Raw genomic sequence first — 21,471 nt, forward strand, 5'->3', positions numbered from 1 at the left:
ACTGCGCGGGCATGGCACGTGCGGAACTCCCTTTAACCCCTAGGGCCTCTGCAGCAGATCGGTTATTGTCTCTGTTTCCATCTCAGGCAATGAAGACACAGAGCAGGTGGGTGAGCTGATGATCAACAGACCATTCCAGCAAAACCACGGGCCAGGTTTTGAATACACGCACTTACGGTACCCTCTGAGTAGGCAGTATTTCACCCCCATCAACCCATGAAGACATGGAGGTTGGGGTGGGGGGTGGTTCAGGGACCTGCCCCGGGTTGCACAGTCTGTAAGTGACACAGCATGAGCTGAACTCAAGTCTGACTTTATAAACGCTGTGTTCTATTGGTTCCTAGGCTTGGTTAACAAGCATATGTCTGTGAAATTTTGTCATGGCGTTCCTTGGAAAAAGTCAAGCCCATTGACCAAACACGACTCCTCAAAATGCCATTAGACTTGTCCTGGCACACGGTGCTTCCTCCTGAGTCTCCTCCTGTCTTCCTGCCACTATTCAGTGTGTTCACCCTCTGAAATCCTAAAGTTTAACATCTCCTCTTAAGTAAGGTCAGCTTTCTCTGCCAGCTAACTGTTGCATTTTGTGGGATTTTTTTTTAACCAAAAAAAAGAAAGGTCTAAAACTATAAAGACTGCCCTACTTAGAATGTCCTTCCATTCATCTGCAAAATAAAGATGCTAATAATCTACTTACATCATGGGATTTAAAAAAATTTTTTTAAAGTTTGTTCATTTTTGAGAGAGAGAGAGAGAGAGACAGACAGAGCATGAGCAGGGGAGGGACAAGGAGAGAGGGAGACACAGAATCCAAAGCGGGCTCCAGGCTCTGAGCTGTCAGCACAGAGCCCGATGCGGGGCTCGAACACGCAAACCATGAGATTGTGACCTGAGCTAAAGTCGGACACTTAACCGACTGAGCCACCCAGGCACCCCCATGCAACTAGTATCGTAGGGTCATTCCACAGCCTGCAATATAGAAAGTGCTTAATGAATGATTAGCTCACTAGCTAATATTGGTAGTAATTATTATTACTACTAAATTAATGTCCCTGCTTCAAGGGGAAAATAAGCACAGAGTATCACTTTTCCAGTTATTCTTCTGAGTACCGTTTGGAAAGTTATTCAGCAATAAGAGAGGATGTGGTGGACATAGTATCTGGCATGAGTTTGCCTGGATTCCAGGCTTGGCTCTTATAGGTATGTGGCCTTGGGCCTCTCTGGGCCTCATCCTTAAAATGGGTATACTAGTTATTATACTATACACAATTATTGTCAGGATGATATGTGATTACAGGGTCAAGTGCCCAGCTCGGGCCTGGTGCACGATGGACCCTGGGGAATGTCTCCCTCCTTCAGGAATGTTGGCCTGCCTATGGCACCTATGTGATAAAGCGGCACAAAGCTGCCCTCCTCACTCAGAGGTGTAGCAGAGACCTTGGCAGGTGTGTGAGAATCCCAGGGTGGACTGAGTCATAACCTTGACTGCGGAGGACCAGGAGGTCACTCACGGCAGGAACCATCTTATCTTTTGTTGGGCTCCAGGAACAGTTTACTCAGATGAAGGTGTCTTTCCCCAGTGGTGAGGACTGACAAGTAAGTTATCGATTGCTTCAGTCATCAGTACTATGATTTATAAGCTACCAAGTTTCACATAACTTGAAATTTGCAGGTGACTGGAACCAGTCTTTTATCAAGTTTGCATAATCTAATTTGGGCTAAGGTTGATACAATACTTTGGGAAGAATGGGGGAAAGCGTTTCAGAGTAGGATCCCCTTAGGTTCTGACTTATCCGGCAGGAAGTTCCAGGTATTCCTTAATCTTTGGGGGCACTTAAAGCACATGAGGACAGGGGCACCTGGGTGGCTCAGTAGGTTGAGTGTCCAACTTCAGCTCAGGTCATGATCTCACGGTTCGTGGGTTCGAGCCCTGAGTTGGGATCTGTGCTGATGACTCAGAGCCTGGAGCCTGCTTTGGATTCTGTGTGTGTGTCTCTCTCTGCTCCTCCCCCACTCATTCTCTGTCTGTCTCTCTCTCTCTCAAAAATGAATAAACGTTAAAAAACATTTTTTAAAAAAAAACACATGAGGACAAAGTTCAGAATACAACCCTTCTGTAATAAGGATCTCCCCCAAACCGGAAAGAGAACCCCCTAAAATATTGGAAGATCTCACCAGCTTGCTCGAATCTAGTTTGTACTGAGGGGTACAGATGATCACCCTTAGTCTAGGACTATGGTGAGCAGCCCTGTTAGAGTCTACAAAAAGCTTTGGGGTTGGCCCAATGTCCAGAGGGAGTGACGAGCTTGAGGCTTAGGAGCGAGCCTCCCAATTCTTTACTCCTCTGGAGAGAGGCAGTTTTGTGAGTCATGCCTCATTTTTCTCTGCCCCTTCACTGGGGAGCAGAAAATGCCCACGGCCAGGGCCTGGGGGCAGCAGAAGGGTTCAGAGCTCCCCTTACCCTCTCCGCTGTGTGTCTGCAACCTGATCCCCCAGCCTCTCCACTGCAGTCTCCAGTCTCTGGAGGAGGTCATCGCCTCCCTTTCTGCTCTTTACAATGAAAAGTGTTTTTCACTTTTAAAAAGCCATATATTTAAAAAGCACTATATAAAGCAATATATTAACGTTCAATGAATTCCAAATAATAAGGAAATGTAAAAAATAGAAATTTTCCATCATTGGACCCTCCACTCTCTCCAGGATAACCTAAAGTTAACAGTTTGAATATTCTTCCAGGGTCTCTTGGGTGGCTCAGTCAGTGAAGCATCCAACTTTTGCTCAGGTCGTGATCTCACGGTTCCTGAGTTCGAGCCCCGCATCGGGCTCTCTGCTATCTGCATAGAGGCCACCTCTCTCTCTGCCCCTCTGTCGCTCACGTCCTCTCTCTCAAAAATAAACATTCTTCCAGAACTTCTCTTCTCGGTATCTGTATATATCTATACATGTGTAATTAATAGAATACAAATGCAAATACATATTTTCTATTGTAAAAATGTCATTTTACAATACGCACTGTTCTTGATATGCTTTTTCATTTAATACACTAGGTGTTCAATAGATATGTATTGTATGGATGAGCCATAATTAATTATTCAGTCCCCTACTAGAGAAGTTTTGAGTTGTGTCCAAACACCCTTCCAATACACATAATGATATATAAAAGACATAATTGGAATACATACCTACAGCACATATAGAAACATAAAGCATACCTAATCTGATAAGTATATACATAAATATACTAACAAACCACATATGCTGTGGAGAACAGTTTCAGGTGCCCTCTGATGTATTTCATGGATATTCCTGACATATATGTTGACATATTAGCCTCAAAAAGAAAACTTTCAGCCAAGTGTTTTAGAACCTTTGGGAATAAAAAGTAACTATTCCGCATTTGTTCCTAAAGTTTTTATATTGGCTTTAAGTCCTTGGTGGGGGATCTTGACCAAAATAAAAACCAGAATCCAACAGTGGTAAAAAAGGGCAACAATTAATTTGAGAGAGAACGGAAAAATAATCTGCTTCGAATTCTTTTCAGAATAGGAAGGAAAGAATGATTGGGGGCTGGAGGAAAAAAGGAAGAAAGGAAAGAGAAAAAAAGAAAAATGCTTTCTCCTGACGGACATTTGAACTATTCTCGCCTGGTTCCAGTGTAATAATTATAGGTCTTTTAAAGGACATAATATTATGACAGATTTCCCTCCCTTACTTGTTCCTGGGGCTCAACATGGACCATTTGCTTCCAGCCACGAGGCTGGAGGCTGGCCCCTCCTGGGTTAGTCCAAGGAAGCCTAAAGCAGCCCATGCCCAAGAGAAGGAGGGGGGAGCGTCCTCAACCCCTACACGTTGTTATGCTTGCTGAGGGCCTTCGTGCAGGTCTGCAGCGGGTGAGGCAGGCAGTGACCCAGGACAGGCAGGGGCGCAGCTCGGCCCTCACCAGAGCTTTGAGTACAGTCACCCCAGTCCCCAGACGAAGACCCCGACTGTTACGGTGGCTGCACCAGGGACAAGAAACCCAGGTGTGTGGTCCGCCACATTGCTAGGTGAAAAGGAAAGAGGCTTTTGTGACTTTCCCGTCTTTACCAAAAACAAAAGTGCTTAAAAGGGGATCCTTCGGCTCCGTGAATGCAAACCAGGGCCTGGTGGACTGGGGAGAACAATTAGGCCAGACACTGAGCGCGTGAAAGAAAAAGAGGGTAGAAATCTAGACAATAGTGCTGAAGTCTCGGCTGGGGTGGAGGGGGGAACGGATATGATAGCGAGGAAGGAGTTTCAATGTGAATGAATACTAATTAGTGACATGGATATTAATGATGACAGTAATTAACAGGGGAAAGGAAGGGCTGTCATTGTCCCAGGGTGAGTAATCAATCTTGGCAGGTGATAAATAATGGTTCAGCAAGCTCAGCAGAAAGATAATCCGCCTGCCCGGGGGAGAGCTGTTGCTGATGCTGGAAACCTATCCGTATCCAGGCAACCCACAAAAAAGAACTATTTTTCTTTTGAGGAAAAAACAGGTTAGAGTCTCTCCCCCACCCCCAACTTGGGATTACAGTTCTTATTTGATTTCTGCTTTGTTCTTCATGTCCTAGGACAAATGTTGAACTTGTATCATTTGGAAGAGACGGACACACATGCACAAGCACACACAGACGTAACTCTCCTTTCTCTTAAAGAATGGGAATGAACAGGAGTGGTCTTGATCCAAAGTTTAGCTCCTAGATGCCATCCGGGAGCAAGAGCGGGGAGAAGCTTTGAAGTTCTGCTTTTGAGGTTGAAACGGGGGCACCTTGCAGGGCTGAGCCAGTGGAGGCTGGTCTTGGGGGAGCACAGAAATAGTAGGATGGGGCCCTGGTTGTCTACGGTACAAGGTTCCATTCCCTCTCCAGAGAGCCAGAGAGAAACAGGCCCGTGCTGTTCTCACCTCTGGCAACAAGTCAGATTTCTGGGAAACTTTATTTCTGGGGAAAGGAAATGCTCCTCGAAGACCTCTGCTAGTTCTCCAGGTTTTCAGCTAGGAATCTATTCCAGGAGAGCTATGGGCAGACCAAGCCTCAGACCCACACACAACAGGACTCAGACATCCAGAAATGTTGCCCTTTTCAGGCTGCTTTCCATCAAACATTCCATCCTGAGGTGACAAACCACGTTTGAAGATCAGCCCTGGTTTAAAGTGAGATGGTTCAGTGACAAAGGTGAATTGACCAGAAGTCCAGAACCTTCCAGAAATTTGGACTCCCCTACTCCCACGTTGGCTCTAGGCGTGACATTTTCAAAGGGAGGCAAACAAAAGGAAACATATTCAGAGAATTCTGACTAAAATGGCGAGGGTCTCTAGGTCATGTCATGGGAGAAATTAGCTGAGGAGCCCAGGCATGTGTCATCTCGAGGGGGGAAAACCTCAAGAAGAATGCTGATAGTATATCGGACAGACTCTCTCCAGAGCAAGAAGTCTGGGTTTGTTTTTCTATCATCAGAGGGCAAAACTAAGTCCAAAGAGAGGACTTCAGAGAGGGTCAGATTTCTGTTCTGAAAAATCAAAGATGATTTCACTGGGACAGGCTGACTAGGAGGGAATCTGTAATTCTCAGGTACTAGGGTTTTTCCAAGTGGAGATTATGGTACCTCTTGTCCACAGTATTACAGATGGGGCTCCTATATTGGCTAGGGTTGGAGTAGATATGCTTTAAAAGTCCCTTCCAACTCAAGATTTTATAGTAGTTAAGGTGGAACTTGATGTCAAAACAAATAAATCCCAACTTCTGTGGCTTAAAACAATAATGTTTATTTTTTAATCAAGTCAGAGCCCAAAATGGGCATCAATTTTTATGATTGTTCAGGATTCAAGGCTCCTCCCACATTGTGGCTCTGCCCTCCCCTGTGTTCTTGGGGTTCTCTACATTCAGCCAGCAGATAGGGAAGGAAAGGGTGTGGTGGGTCACATGGGAGTTTTTATGGTCCAGGCCTAGAAGTGGTGTATGTCATTTATAGCCATATTCCATTGTAAGAACTCAATAGGAGCATTTTCATTTAAAATGGGCCCAATGAAAAAATTAGAGATTTGTTGTTGTTGTTGTTGTTGTTGTTGTTGTTGTTAAGAAACTGTAAGGTCACCTGTGTTCGTCAGGCCTTGTCAGTTAGGGTAGGGAGCTGAAGAGGCCTCCTCCTTCAGGAAATATCCTGGGGTTCAGATATAGTCTAATTTCACCTAACCTGTCTCAGGGAAATCATTAAAATCTATATTTGCAGGAAGTTCCCTATAGATACTCCCTAGAAGTGTGGACACAAGATCATCCTGAGTCATCAAAAATGGATTTTTTGGAAAAGAGTGAGATTGTGACTATGGAAGCATCCCAATGGATAGACATGGTTAATTAGGATGGAAAATTGTCAATATTATCCAGCTCTCTGGGTGTGTGCTAATTGGAATTTGGGGATTCTTAGGTAAACATGTTTCTTCTGCCACAGAGTTAAGCATTCATGATGTCTTCAGTTCAAATTGCTTTATCATTTCAGGTACTGACATTGTGCAATGGCTTATGAAGAACCTCTCCATCGAGGACCCAGGTATTTGACTCCAATTTTATCCTCCGTGGTATTGAAAAACATCCCATAAACAAGTTCCAAACCAGATTCTCCCATTCTCCTGAGAACTGGGCTTATAAATGTGAGTCTTGGGGCACCTGAGTGGCTCAGGAGGTTAGACATCCGACTTCGGTTCAGGTCATGATCTTGTAGTCCGTGAGTTTGAACCCTTTATTGGACTCTGGACTGACAGCTCAGAGCCTGGAGCCTGCTTCGGATTCTGTGTCTCCCTCTCTCTCTGCCCCTCCCCTGTGCATGCTCTCTCTCTCTCTCTCTCTCTCTCTCAAAAATAAATAAGCATTAAAATAAGAATCATCATAATAATAATAAATGTGAATCCCAAGATGTGGAGTCACTCTATTTGCAAATGAAATTAATTTATTTTCTCGACTGAATACCTATCTTTATAGAGCCAGCTCTTAAAATCAGATTGCCTGATCCACAATTAAGATGTTTAATTATTTGCTAAGACTCCTTCTGTTTCCTCCTTCTGCAAGAAGTGAAAGAATGATTTTTTTTTTTTTCCCTGAGCCTTAATTGTGCATTTCAATTAGGAAAACCTCACCAGAAAGACAACAACAGAATTCTGGCCAATAAAACAGTTTCCGAATCTGTCCTCCCACCAGAAAATCAGTAGTAAAATTTATTTTCCCAGCCTAATTAGAGAATGAGGGGTTTCAGAAAAGTGAAAATTCCAGATGAGCCAACCTTAGGATCTGTGTGTTTGTTAATGTGTTTTGGAGTTTATAGTACACTTCCTGTTTTAACTGAGTATCCTTGATGCCTGAAGGTCATATTTATCAATATCCAATATCCATTCATGTATTCTTATGTTCTCGGGGAGTAGACCTATCTGCCCTTAATTAAATGGCTTCCAATTGCTATGCGTTCTAAAGATTTTTGGAAGTGCCCTTTCTAGGTGTCCGACTTTCAGCTGTGATTCCTTGCTGTGGTCACGAAGTCAGCTCAGGAATTCCTATATTTTAATCTGATGCTCCTAGGAGGCTATTGACTATGAAACAATACAATTTACACAGAGTTCAATTAAATGTAGTCGCCAGAAATCTGAGTGCCAGAAAAGAAGTGGGTCATTCGTGGGAGGGACACTAGCCTTTTTCGCCATGATGATTAATGGCAACTTCCGTGACAAGTGAAAATTCGTAATTCTGCTCAAGCTCTTAATCCACAGGAGGGAACCTGTGATTTCAAATCCTTTTAAGGATAGAACCCAGATTAACTGCCCCATGCATTTCCCTCATGCAGCCTGGACTTCTGATTGTCCGCTTGTAAAAACAGGGCTGAATGCATTTCTACCAGTTCAGTGGCACGTACTTAAAGTCAATGCTTCTTTTGTTATAATGCTTAACCAAAGGAGTACCATTCTTCAGGGTAATCTTTTCTCTACCAATAGCACTGTTTTCTTACCCCTTCTAAAATACTCACTGTATTTCTAAGACGTATTATTATCATTAGTAGCGGTAGTAGTAGTGTGGGAGGCGAATAGGCTTCAGAAGTCCTCTGGCCCTGGTATGAGGAGCTTTCCCTGAAAGCTCGTGAATAAGCAAGATCATGTCTATGAAGGTCTCTTATACTCCGATGGCCTTGAGAGAACATCAAGGTATTGGGAACCATTTAGGCTTCTGAGAAATGGTTGAGCAGGAAGAGTTAAGAACAACTCACCAGCTTGGAATACAAGGGTAGAAATGAGACAAAGCAAGGCCCTGGGAAGCCAGGCACATCCAACATCTGCCCCTCCCCTCACCCTCCCTCCCCATCTGCCATATAGCTAAACAGAACCACAAAGGATGAAGTGAGAGTTCTAGCTCCTAGGTCGGGGACATGAAAGTCACCTTCTTACTGGATTTTGTTCTTTCCTCCCCGGGGAAGGAGCAGCTGCCAGTGACGACACTCTGCTTTTTTGCCGTCCCCATGATTCTCGAAGCATCTAGACTTTAAAAAGCAAACTGGTCATCAGTGAGCAAATAACATCCGACTTCATTCATTCTGACTCCACCAGTTATTTCCAAAAGAGAGGTGTTCTACATAAGTAAAACACTCGGATTAGATACAACCTCTTGAGAAGTTTGCAAGACAAAACAAGTTGCTTTAAAAAAAAAATTTCAGGGCTTATGAAATTAATAATTCCTGGAGACTCCTTAAGCATATCAATCACTTTCACATCCAAAAATTAGTTTTTAGCAGTAGGAGTACTTTTATATTGGTGAAGGATTATCACGCATGGTGGAACCATTTGGATTTGTTATTTTTCGTTCTCAGCTCTGCTCCGAATAGACACAAATTCTTACCTACGAGAATCTATTTATGGCTGGTGCTAAGTAACGAAACAATGGGCTGATGGTGGCAAAAACATAAATACTTCTGTCAGGTTGGCCTCCTTCTGCTACTGCCCACTGCATTACCTACCCTTCCTCCAATTTTCTAAGAAAGTGAGGTTTTACTCTCTATGCATTAGAGAAGGGTAATGCTGTCCTCCCTCCAATAGGACTGTCATATCGGGGAATGCCATGGGCAGTGAGACTGCATGCTCATTTTGCTGGGGCTGATAAACCTGATGAAACAGGCACATGAATCAGGGCTGCCGAAACCTACCGAGCACCAGGCACTGCTAGGACCTTTTACGTGAAGCATGTGTCTATACCAAAGCCCATGCTCTTGACCATGAAGCTACTTTCTTCTGCAAGTGTTGGGGAAAGTCAAGCGATGTCAGACTCTCAGAGCTGGGATCCAAATGTTGGTCCAAATGGTCCAAATGTCTGGGCCAACCCAGACACATGTTGGCCCTTCCTAGCCACTGATGCCCCAACCCCCACCTCCGGCCCAGTGCATTTATTTATATCAAAGGCTATCAGTCAATCAGCCGATCAATCATGCAGCTATCTGGGGGTGATGACAGTTGGCTTCCGGTTGCCTTTCTGCCCTCCTGACTGACATTCCAGCTAAGGAGCCCTGCGTTCTGACAGCTTACTAAACACTCCTCTCTCTCATGCCCTGTCCATGCAGTTGAAGCAATACACGTGGGAAGCCTTATAGCTGCCCAGGGCTACATCTTTCCAATCTCGGACCACGTTCTCACCATGAAGGATGACGGCACCTTCTACCGTTTCCAGGTAGGCCTGCCACCTCCTCCTCCTGAAGAATGTTCTCTTGTTATCTGATCTCAGATTAAAACTACCTACAAAACTGAGGGTATTTAAGGGAGCAACCCTTACCTCCCCCCAACACTGGGAAGGCCAAACAAGCTTTTATCTGGTCCATTTGTTGTTGTTGGGGGGGTGGCACCTTTTACACATATTTCCTCATTCAATCTGAAGAACAAACTTTTAGGGTTATATATATCATCCATTTGACAGATGAGAACACTGAGGTGCTCCGAGGTTTAATAAATCTAGGAGGTGCCCTTGATTTGAGTGTCGGTCAGCCTGATGGCAAAGTCCTTGATCTTCCTACTCTGTCATGCTGCCTTCCTGGTCTGAAGTTTCTGTCCACTACCTAACCCCTCCCACTCCTTTTCTCAGGTCCTGTTCTAGAGGGAAATGGGGCAGAGGATAAGAGGCTGTGTCAAGGTCAACACCAATGGAGTGGAGTTTTTTAGACAGGGTCAAAGGGCATTTTAGTCTGCTCTAGCTACTATAGCAAAATACCAAAGACTGGGTGGCTTACACCACCAGTGTAGAAATTTCTCACAGTGCTGCAGGCAGGAAGTCCAGGGTCCAGGTTGCAGCAGGTTAGGTCAGTGGTGAGAGGGCTCACCCAGGCTTTCAGACAGCCGCTTCTCACATGGTGGAGAGAGAAAGCAAGCTCTCTGGTGTTTCCTCTGATAAGGACACCAATCCTATGGGATCAGGGCCCCACCCTGTGACCTCACGGAACCCTAATTACTTCCTTACTCCAAGTGCAGCCGCCCTGTGGGTTAGAGTTTCCACATGTCGGTGTTAGGGATACATACTTCAAAGGGAGAAAAGGAACTTGGAGCTTGTGTTCCCCGGGAAACTGTGCCGGCCTGACTTTGGCATTAGACGTCTATTGTCTTGGGATAAGACATCCTTGCCCTGTTAACTAAGTTTCTCATTTTCGCATTTCTTTTGCTTACCTTAGATGTCATTTCTCAATACCCAGATTGAAATGTTGACGGCCTCTGCTGTATTAAGACCAGGAGAGAGTTGGGGGGTTGGCATCAGCACAAAGGAGCCGGGGCAGAGCCTGTCATGGGGAGGGGTCCTCCCTGGACGCAGGAGAGGGTGGACCCAGGCCCCAGGCAGAGGAAGGCAAGTACCGGTGTGCCTCTGAGTCCTGACATCTGTGCTCTTTTGCGCAGGCCCCGTACTTTTGGCCTTCAAACTGCTGGGAGCCTGAAAACACCGACTACGGTGAGCAGTGAAGAGGCATCACTCCTGGGAGCGTGGACGACAAACGCTTGGTGTCTGGGTGACTGCCGCACAGAGAGGAGGGGTCGTTATCCTGCTCAGTCCTTTTCCAAGCGTTGACATGTAATAAGCTCCCTGTTCCACATAATGAAGAAAGGCAGAGCACACTGAGAGATGCAGCCTTTGGAGGGGAACAGGGGAAGGGAAGGAACGTTCCGTCAAGCTGGCCAGTATGCTCATTTTGTGGAGCCAGGGAGAACCAAGATAGTGACCGCTGACCACTCCCTTCTGGGGCAAGGTTTCAGGGAGGGCTGGATCAAGGGTCCACCCCCACCCCCACCCCAGCTCTTTCTATTCTCACAGACTTGTTAAGAGTTATGAATAATTCATTGGTGTTTTTGATAGCTAGAGAAGTTAGGCGGAAAAGAAGCTAGACCAGGGAGGAGTGTGCAGAAGTTATCCTGGACTAGGAAATTAGGAGTGGGTGAGGTTGGGAGTTTGGCAGGCAGGGAGTTACCTCTGTCCAGGCAGGACAGACGTTATCTTGTCTACAGAAGTTACCTTGTCCCCATACTCCAGATGAAGAACCTGAGGCTCAGAGAGGCCACAACCTCACACATATCGCGTCGTATTTTACTTCTCTGGATGCCCAGTCAGTCGTAAGCTCCATGAAGCCAGGGACTGGTCCTGCTTGCTCATTCTCATATTCCCCAGTGCATAGCACAGTTTTGCTGGCACTCAGCAAATAGTTGCTGACAGTTCTGGTTCTTTATTAAAGGCGATTGACAGGTAGTAGAAGCATCAGCATTGGAACTCAGATCCGAGTGGCTTCAAGGCCCATGCTGACTGACTGAGCTGCTGAGGCAGTCCACAGTGGCTCTCCTTGGGCCTGGGGCACTTGGTGAGATCCCAGCTTCTCCCCAAGCTCTTTGCAGGGTTGCTTGCACGGGGAGACAGAGGCAGCTGTAGAGAAGGGAGGGGCATGGGCAGCTGGGCAGTGATCAGGGAAGCCTGTCCAGGAGACCTTGTGATAAGCTACCCTGTCTGGATCACTCCCAACGCCAGCAGGTGGGGAGCAATGCCAAGGATGGGGTGCAGACAAGGCATTGCCCAAGGAGGCTACAGTCGTTGTGTTTCCAGTTCCGGAGGACGGCCCTTAAGCAGGGGGCAGTGCCCTCTGATGGTCTCTGCAGCTGTCTGCAGGGCACCACTGCGGGGTCCCTCTGGAACTGGGCTGTGCTCTAAACCACGTGATAAGTGGATAAGCAAGGCTTCCAACTCAGAATCAGAGCTACATTTGGCTACTCACAAAATTTGTTCTTCTGGGGCTGAAACGCCGCTCACAAAAGCCCAACTCGGAACTTGAGTAACCGTGGCTCAGTTCCATGCAGCAGCCGGGTGCCCTTGTGAATGTAAAAAACGATATTTTTACAGGCTGCAGAGAGGGGAGGAGGATGGCAAGACCAGATAACTAGACTCCAGTAAGATGAAAATATTTACTTGAACATGAGCCCATAAAGGTTAGGCCATCTCACACCATACACCCCAGGGCACTGGTTCCCTTTCTCTAGAGGGATTCTCCACGTCATAATTTGAGTTGAGTGGCACGAACAAGGGTAGGAATAACAATTTTATATCAGGCTTTCATTAAGGCAAAATTATTTTGAATTCCTGTGCCTCGACTTTGGCAAATCGGATGGAGAAGTCAAGGTGCGGGCTCCAAAAGTACTCACCAGCATTTACAAAGCAGTTCAGTCAGAAAATCAAAGTTTTTACCAAGAGAGATCTCAGCACAGCGGCTCCAAGATCAACTGGTTCCACTAGCTGTGTGATCTTGGCAAGTTATTTAACCTCTCTGTGCCTCAGAAATTTCCTGTGAAAATTAGAAGAATAATAGTACTCCTTTCCTAGTGTTGTTTTATTAAGATGAAATGAAATGCCTGTAAGGTTTGGTGTGTGGCCCCATAGAAAGGAACCAATAAAAAAACCATGGTGGTGGTTAGTGTTATTATCACTAAGGTAATGTTTCACAATATCAGTTCTGCGGGGGCCATCTTGCCAGAGAGGATGTAAAACCAAAGCTAAGAACTCAGGATAGGTATAATTTGGATTGATGAAGAACTAAACACTTTCATTCATTCCACATACCTTTACTGACCACCCACTCTGTGTCCGTTGCTTTGACACAGATTTGATTAAGTCACAGTCCTACCATCCAAGTATTCCAGGCTGGGGGAGGCAGCGTGATGGGGAGGAAGAGGGTGGTGAGGAGTCTGATCTGAGTATTCACAGGTTTCCTGTTGGTGACGAATGCCTGAGAAGGCTGAATAGTTTGGGGAGGGACAGGTTTATAAAAAAAGCTGTCAGAGTCAAGGAGAAACATTGAGAATGGACGCAGCAGCTTTAGGGAGTCCCAACGATGGGGAATGACCTGGAAACGTTTCCGTCGTCCGTAAACTGAGGATAATCACAGGACATACCTGGATGAATGAATGAATGAATGAATGAGTAGATGACGTAGCAAATGTCATAATGGAAACAGCTCTGAACTAGGCCTCGGTTCTCATTCCACCTCCACCACTAACTGGCCGATGGGTCACTCACTTCACCTCTCTGGGCCTTTAGTTTTCCCAGCTGGCAACGAGGGGCCTGTACTGAATGGCCACCCGGGTGACGTACAGTGCTAAAATCCCAGTGTACTAAAAAGCATTTCAAGGGTATGAGGAAAACAGAGAAATATGGTTCCCTGGTTTAAGAGGTTGAGGTAAACAACATCACTCGTAAAGACAAAGTTTGAAGAGGGAGTCAGTTCTTTAAATACATTGAAATAGGATGAGGTCATTATTTTTTTTTTTTACTGCTTAGTTGCACATAGAGTATAGGAATCCATTCACTTCATAACATTTTTTGTGTTTTCTATTTATATCGCGGTGAGATGCGGTGAGCTTGAGATGGCAGCGGGTCACCCGAGTGATGTGCCAGGAGGTGGGGTTGCCAGGTGTGAGGGCAAGGAGACAACGAGTTCTCAATGAGGAATTAAATACCCAGATAAAACCAACATGTGAGCTTAAAGCAAGTCCCCCAGATGCCCAGTAGTAGGACTGGCTGTCATTGTCTGTGGTCATTTGATTGGTCCGGCGTCACAGCAAGCACTGTTGAAGGCACCCTAGTCAGTGCAGACAAGCCCCAGGTTCTATGCCAAGAAAAGGTCCACTCAACAGCTACATTCTACCTCCCTAGGTGGGGTGAACAGACCCCCTGCCATGTGGCATTGGCCACAGAGGGAGCAAGCTGAAGTCAGGTGACCGTGTAGCTCGCGGTCATCAGGAATGGTACCAGCTCTGCATTCCACGTGTGGTGTTTTACTTCACAACCTAGCTGGCCCATTTTGCCCCGGGTGTGCTAGAAATGTCTCAGGATGCTTCTGCTTAAATAAAGCCCGTAGCCCAACTTGGGTTGCACTTTCCCGGGGTTTTACATTTAGCAGTACAACATACCGTCTGCGACAGCAGTGTTCAAAACAGCTTTCACCTCCACTGAGCTGTGCTGCTCCTGAGTCAGGAGACCAGCGTGGTGGGGCTGGTGATATGTCAGGCTTCCTCTTTAGGTGGCTCCCAATTCCATAGGCTGCCTAAATGGTGGTCCAGGAGACCGAAGGAGGTATCTTATAATAGAGCAGACGCCCCTTCATCAGACATAATGGAGAGCTGTACCTGCCTGGCTCTTGCAAAAGATAGTCAACAGAGAATTATGAGAAAGAGATACATCCTTACCTGATCACTTCCTGTCAACATAAGCTATACAAAAGAACAATCATTCGATGGCTTTTTGAGATCGGACCAAAGACTCTCTTTGATTATGGGCCCTAATAATTTGAGTTTCTTTCTTAATTCAACCACACTCAAAACAAACCATCCAGTTTGGGCACCTTTGAAATGCATCAAGAATTTGAAAACACTTTGGAAGTAACCTGTATGTTGACCCCTTTCATATTCGTATTATTTCCCCCCCTTTTTTTTTTCAGTTATTTCACCTCTACCAAACTCATTAGCAATTGTCTTAGCCCACTCTTCGTTATCAAGTTGTTCCAAACCATTCAACTGGGTCCTCATAGAAACAACTCTCTCTTTTCACACTAATTTCATCAGTGAAATGTAATATTTGGTGAAATTACATTATTAGAATAACAAGTGTGCCTGACATAAACAGACTTGTGAACAAGCACAACTGACTCTCATCCACATACAGCTCAACTGATGTGAGCAGAAATGTGAGCATACCAGAGCAGGCTGCCAGCCACGAGGTTCCAGCATCTTGTAAGCTGCCATCGGCAAATTTTTCAGACCACATGGAGGAGGTTTGTTGATCCAGCAAGCAGTTAACTAGCTCTCCTACTACAACTAAGTTGTCAAACCACAGGTCAGCCACAGGTCCTCTCTGACCCTGTCTCCTGGCCATCCTATTGGTCACTCATACCATTCATCTATTGTCTTCCCTGGATCATTCTACTTGGCACTGGAGAAGAAGGGAGATATTGAAGAAGCAGAGCTATGGAGAGGAAGTGATGAAGGCATGTTTGAGAAGGAATCCTCTGGCAACTGAGGGCCAAGAACCCTTCTTTAGCTTGGGAAGAGAGACCCAAGATGTCCACCATTTCCACTGTTTATTCATTCCACCTGGTAGGCTGGCCCTGGTGCTAGGTGCAGGGATTCAAGCTGAGTAAGACACAGCCTCTGCCCTTGAGGAGCCCTCCGCCTAGAGCTGGGGACAGTCTGGTAAATCCATGATTACAGTGCACTGGAATTAAGTTCCATGGGTGAGGATGAGTAGACGCTATTGGGAACACTGAGCTGGGTCTTCCAAGATTAGTAGAAGATTGCCAGATCTTCCATGTGGAGAACACATGGGCAGAGGAGTAGTACTGAAGGGTTTGGTAGCCTCACATGCCCAAGGGAGGCAGGGAGGGAAGAGGTTGGCAAGGTAAGGAGACTGGAGCTTAAAGAACCAAGCACGCCACCCTAAGGAGCCTGACTACTCTTCTGAGGTCACTGAGGAGGCAATGCAGGGAGTATAGGCAGGAAGGTAACATGATCTTATTTGTGAAAGATGACCCTGGTGGAGGATGCTTGGGTGAACAGAATGAGGAGGGTGAAAGGGAGCGGTCAGGACTAGAAGATGAGGTCCTCCTCCAATCCTGACCTTTAAGGAAGATTCTTGGAGGGTAGGCATCATGGCTTCCACATGGAAGGATGTTCGGCTCAGTGCAGCACCGGACTCACAGGGAGGGCTGGCTGGATGGCTGGGTGGATGAGCGGATGGACAGACAGATGGGTGGATCTGTGACGCCACCACACTGCTGGGTCTGCACGTGTTGTAATTTCTCTTCTTCCCTCAGCCATCTATCTCTGTAAGAGGACAATGCAGAATAAAGCGAGGCTGGAACTGGCAGACTATGAAGCAGTAAGTATGGTTGTTTTGTAGCTTAGGTGTGGGAGGAGAGTAAAACCCTATCTGCAGCTCTGTTTCTGCTTCTCTCTCCTTTTTTCTCTCCCTTGTTCCTTTCAGGCAGTGGAAAGGAAGTGTCTTTTATTTCCCCTCCTTGTTCTCACCTCCTCTACCCATGCAATAAAATTGCACCTTTATATAAAGAGCTCTCAAAACTCAGCCATAAGAAAACAAACAGCTCAAAAATGGGCAAAGGACTTGAACAGACACTTCACCAGAGAGGACGTAGGATGACAAATAAGCACATTAAGAGATGTTCAACAGCATCAGCCATTAGGGAAACAAAGATTAACTCCCTGGGGAGACTTCTGGGGGTAGAGTGGCTAAAACGAAAAGTACTGATAATGCCAAGTGGGAATGCAAAATGGCACAGCCACCCTGGAAAATGGTCTGGCAGTTTCTTACAAAAGTAAACATACACTTGCCACACAGCCAAGCAGTCCTACTCCTAGGTAGGCACCCCAGAGAAATCAGAACTTCCGTTCACACCCTAACCCTGCTGACAGCACCCCTGTTTGTGATGAGCAAAACCTGAAAACAACACAAGTGCACTTTAAGAGGCGAATGGCTAGGGGCGCCTGGGCGGCTCAGTCGGTTAAGCATCTGACTTCAGCTCAGGTCATGATCTCACAGTTCGTGAGTTCGAGGCCCGAACGGGCTTCCTGCTTTCAGCACACAGCCTGCTTCAGATCCTCTGCCCACCCCCCCCCACCTCTCTGCCCCTCACCTATTTGTGCATGTGCTCTCTCTCTCTCTCTCTGTCTGTCTCAAAAATAAATATTTTTTTAAAAGTTAGAAGAGGTGAATGGCTAAATAAACATCATTACGTCCCAACAGTGGAATTCTTCTCTGTGGTGAAAAGGAGTGATTGTTGGTCTACACAACCACTTGGATGTGTCTCTGAGACCTCACACTGAGTGAAAGAAGCCAGTCTCAAAGGATTACAAACTGTGCGATTCCATTTATATGACATTCTCATAAATACAAAACTATCGTGAAGGAAAACAGATCACTGATTGCTAGAAGTTACGGGGGGGGGGGGTAAGATGTGGCTCTAAAGAGATAACACAGAGAGTTTTCTGGGGGTGATGGAACTATTCTGTATCCCGATCGTGGTGGGGGTTCTGAGAATCTGATCTATACATGTGTTAAAATGCATAGAAGTGTGCACCGAGAAGAAAAAGAGGGGGCAGATTCATAATATGTGAATTTTTTAAACTTACTATGTGATAATTTTGTAATGGCATCACCAAACCCACCTCCCTTGTGCTTGGCAGTAGATGTAGAATCTAAGGACCAAATTCAACCCGGAAGATAAGATACGTGCAGATGGAAAGGGTATCCTCTCCCAGTTTTCCTCCTGCACCACCTTCCTTCACAAGATGTGACCCCTGCAAAACTCAGAGGCCCTGCCGCATGTGTACCCATTCCCATTTAACACAGCCAAGGCACAGAGAACTTGACGACTCAGATACTATTTTAAATATTGCAAATTTATGGTTACAGAATCTCTCCCCCCAAACCAAACTTTATTGCGCGTCACAGAGAATCTGGGGAACTGCCCAGATTTTCACGTGCCCTCCAGAAGGCAAGTGAGCTCCTGAGCCATCAAGTGACTGAAGGGCTGGGGGGGTGGGGGGTGGGGAGGAGCAGCAGTGGAGCAGTGAGGAGTCCTTCCCCCATAAACCAGCGTTAACAGGACTTCCAGAGTCTTCTTTCCAAATGTCCCTCTTGCACCGTCTCAGTCTCCCACAAGCGTGAGGCCCTCTGCATCAGACCTTGTCGCTCTTGGGTACATGTGCACAAGCCAATGGGGAAACAGTACTGGAGAACACAGTGCAGGAGTTGACCCAGGGCCTCAGGACCTGGCCAAAGTGTGCTTATCAGTGAGAGCCATTAAACATAAATATGTTGTGGCGAGGGGGAGTGGTGCCTGGGTGGTTCAGTCGGTTAAGCATCCAACTCTTGATTTCAGCTCAGGTCATGATCTCACAGTTTGTGAGGTCGAGCCCCACATCGGGCTCTGCACTGAATATGGAGACTGTTTGGGATTCTCTCTCTCTCTCTCTCTCTCTCTCCCTCTCCCTCTCTCTCTCTCTCTCAAAAATAAACTTAAAAAAAAACATAAATAGGTAGGAACATCATGATCTTCCCAAGCAGACCCGACAGTGGCTGTTCTGTGGATCTGAGCATCCTGTTCCTGTCCCCTCACGTGTCAGCTGTCACCCCTCTCTCAGAAGACCACTGTCCTATTTTTGGGCACCCACTGTGAGGCGCTACATCCCTTCCCTAACACAACCTACCGGAAAGACCCAGCCTGCCGAAACAGGGGGCCCCTCCACCCTCTGTCTCTCTTCCCTGTATTTTCCATGTTTTAGAAAAAAAAGAAAATTGTCCATGTTTTCCATGTTTAGAAAAACAGAAACGAGACAGCATCAACTCCTGATATATTTTATCCAATTGTCTCGTCTCCTGCCATAGAATGTTCTACTTTGATATTTGTAAAGAATATGGCATTAAGATGTTCTTTCGGGTTGAATTTCTGCCTAAAAGTGGTTAGATATATTTTTAAAGAATTTCTTTTCAAAATTCAGTAATTTTATTCATTTTTTTCTGATGGCATATTCTCTGTAAAACCCAAATTCAAACAGCAAAGAAAGGAGAGGAAAGAACCTGCAATCCTTCTCCCCTATCCTTTTTTCTGCACATGCATTTTTTCTTTAAAAAAAAAAAAATCTGAATCATACCCTGAACATTGTTCAGTAAGCTGCTTCTTTCCCCGATCATATACTGTAGTATGTTGAGAGTCTTTCTGTATCAGTAATAATATCCACGTTATTGTTTTTATTTTTATTTGTTTATTTTTGAAAGAGAGAGAGAGAGAGTGAGCAGTGGATGGGGTGAAGAGAGAGGGAGACACAGACTCTGAAGCAGACTCCAGGCTCCAAGATGTCAGCACAGAGCCCGACGCAGGGTTTGAACTCTTGAACCATGAGATCATGACCTGAACCAAAGTTGGACACTTCACCGACTGAGCCACCCAGGCGCCCACGTTATTGTTTTTATTTTTTATTTATTTTTTAATTTTTTTAAGGTTTATTCATTCTTCAGAGACAGAAAGACAGAGCGTGAGCGGGGGAGGGGCAGAGAGAGAGGGGGACACAGAATCCGAAGCAGGCTCCAGACTCGGAGCTGTCAGCACAGAGGCCGACACGGGGCCCGAACTCACAGACGGTGAGATCATGATCTGAGCTAAAGTTGGACGCTCAACCAACTGAGCCACCCAGGTGCCCCATTAATGGCTGCCTAGTATTCCATGGCATGACTGTGTCATAATTTATGTCACTGCTCCCTAATTGATGTTTAGGCATCACGGCCTTTGCTTCCTATGAACAGTGGAAAAATCAAAGGAACAGTTATTTTGAGGTACTTGTACACTGAGCCTTGGTAACAACTGAGTTTAGGTGTGTTGATCTTCAACTGAAGCTCTTTTTATATTAATAATCCACTAATGAGGGTAATCAATTAGCGTTGGCATGAGCTCTATGAAAATACATAGCATAATGTGGGCTCTACCCTTGCATTCCATCAGAATTAGGTGGCTCATTAGGGGACCTGTCAAACACCCCCTCCTCACTGTCCTTTTGTGCCACCAGGTAAGCCTACAGACTTAGAGAAAAGGCTTCTCCCCTCTTCCTCTAAAGGCAACCCTAGATGCCTTTTCTTTCTTCCTGGTTTTGGCTTTTCCTTCACAAACGTCACAAATATAGACACTCCCTTTTTTCTCACTTTTGACCCCAGACTCTCAAAGGCATGAGTGCCAGGTCATCAGGATTCTAATTTCTTGCCACCTTCCTGGACCCGTTTGCTGGAAGACAAGTCCTGAGAAATCCATTCTTGGTTCTCCTCATGCAGATGTCCAATAGGCTGCAAAGAGTCCCCTCGTCCCTTCCCCAAATGTGGCGTGAATAGCCACAAAGCCTTCTTCCTGTCTTCAGTGGCCTTGATGACAGGCGCTATGTGAGTTGTGTTCTTGTAAAACACACAAGAGAAGAGGAATCAGGTGAACCACAGAGACTTCAGATTTAATGGGGGTGTAAATGAATATTAATTGTCCTACTCTGTACAGCAGGGTCTGGTGCAAAATCACATTGGGTTCACATCCAGTGGATTTAAAGTGGGGGCTCTGCCGCTCTGTTGGGAGTAACCAAAATAGATGACTGCTTTGTAATAAGCATAGGTGTCGATGTGCAAACTTACAAGGATTAATGCCTTCTCGTTGATTTTCATTTCTCATTAGGAAAACTTAGCAAGACTCCAGAGGGCCTTCGCAAGGAAGTGGGAATTCATCTTTATGCAAGCAGAAGCACAAGTGAAGTAGGTGAACTTGACAGAGACCCTGGGAAAGTGAAAAAAAAAACTCTCTGGACTATGGAGGTGGTGTGAGATTGGTATTACCAAGGCGGGGCGTCCTTCCATGGCCGGCCAGCTGTGGTCAGACGCTATCATCTTACATGAGGGCAGCAGAGTAGAAATCAAGGTCAAGATGGATAAATTTCATCTTCGTCATCAATGGCACTCTGAAATAATTTCAAAAGTGTGTGTTCTGGCAAACAATGGGCTTGCTCCCCAGCGTAGAACTCTGGTTAGAAGATGTCCCTATTTCCTGAAGAGATTTCCAATTATTCTTCTGTGCTTAGGGGCTGAAAAACATCAGACCCACTTTTCCTGTAGGTCTGGAGACTTTGTCTTCAGAGGAAATCATGTTGGAGTTTTAGGGAGGCCAACCCCTCTCCCCTTTCCCCCAGGGGAGGGGTCCAGAACCAATCAAAAATAAGGCACAGAAGTCAGACATTGGAGTCCAACGTGTTAGGATTATTACTGATACAAGCCAGTTTATAGGACATGACTTTGGATCTGTGACTACAGCTCTTGACCCTGGAATTAAACTCACCCATGCTGGGCAGAGCTGGATATCTGCAGAACCCCCCAC

General features: G+C 45.8%; 1 protein-coding gene across 10 annotated transcripts in view; it reads left to right on the forward strand.

The window, feature by feature from the left end:
• Positions 1 to 21,471, forward strand: part of RGS6 (regulator of G protein signaling 6) — a 560,843-nt gene that overhangs the window by 456,590 nt on the left and 82,782 nt on the right. For all 10 annotated transcript variants that reach the window (XM_027066078.2, XM_015071694.3, XM_027066077.2 and 7 more), the window contains 5 exons: positions 6,520 to 6,570; positions 9,610 to 9,716; positions 10,925 to 10,976; positions 16,369 to 16,433; positions 20,779 to 20,855. In XM_027066078.2, coding sequence (XP_026921879.1) covers positions 6,520 to 6,570; positions 9,610 to 9,716; positions 10,925 to 10,976; positions 16,369 to 16,433; positions 20,779 to 20,855 — 352 coding nt within the window. The remainder of the gene's footprint in view (positions 1 to 6,519; positions 6,571 to 9,609; positions 9,717 to 10,924; positions 10,977 to 16,368; positions 16,434 to 20,778; positions 20,856 to 21,471) is intronic.

The sequence above is a fragment of the Acinonyx jubatus genome, chromosome B3 (genome assembly GCF_027475565.1).
Source record: "Acinonyx jubatus isolate Ajub_Pintada_27869175 chromosome B3, VMU_Ajub_asm_v1.0, whole genome shotgun sequence".
NCBI lineage: Eukaryota > Metazoa > Chordata > Mammalia > Carnivora > Felidae > Acinonyx > Acinonyx jubatus.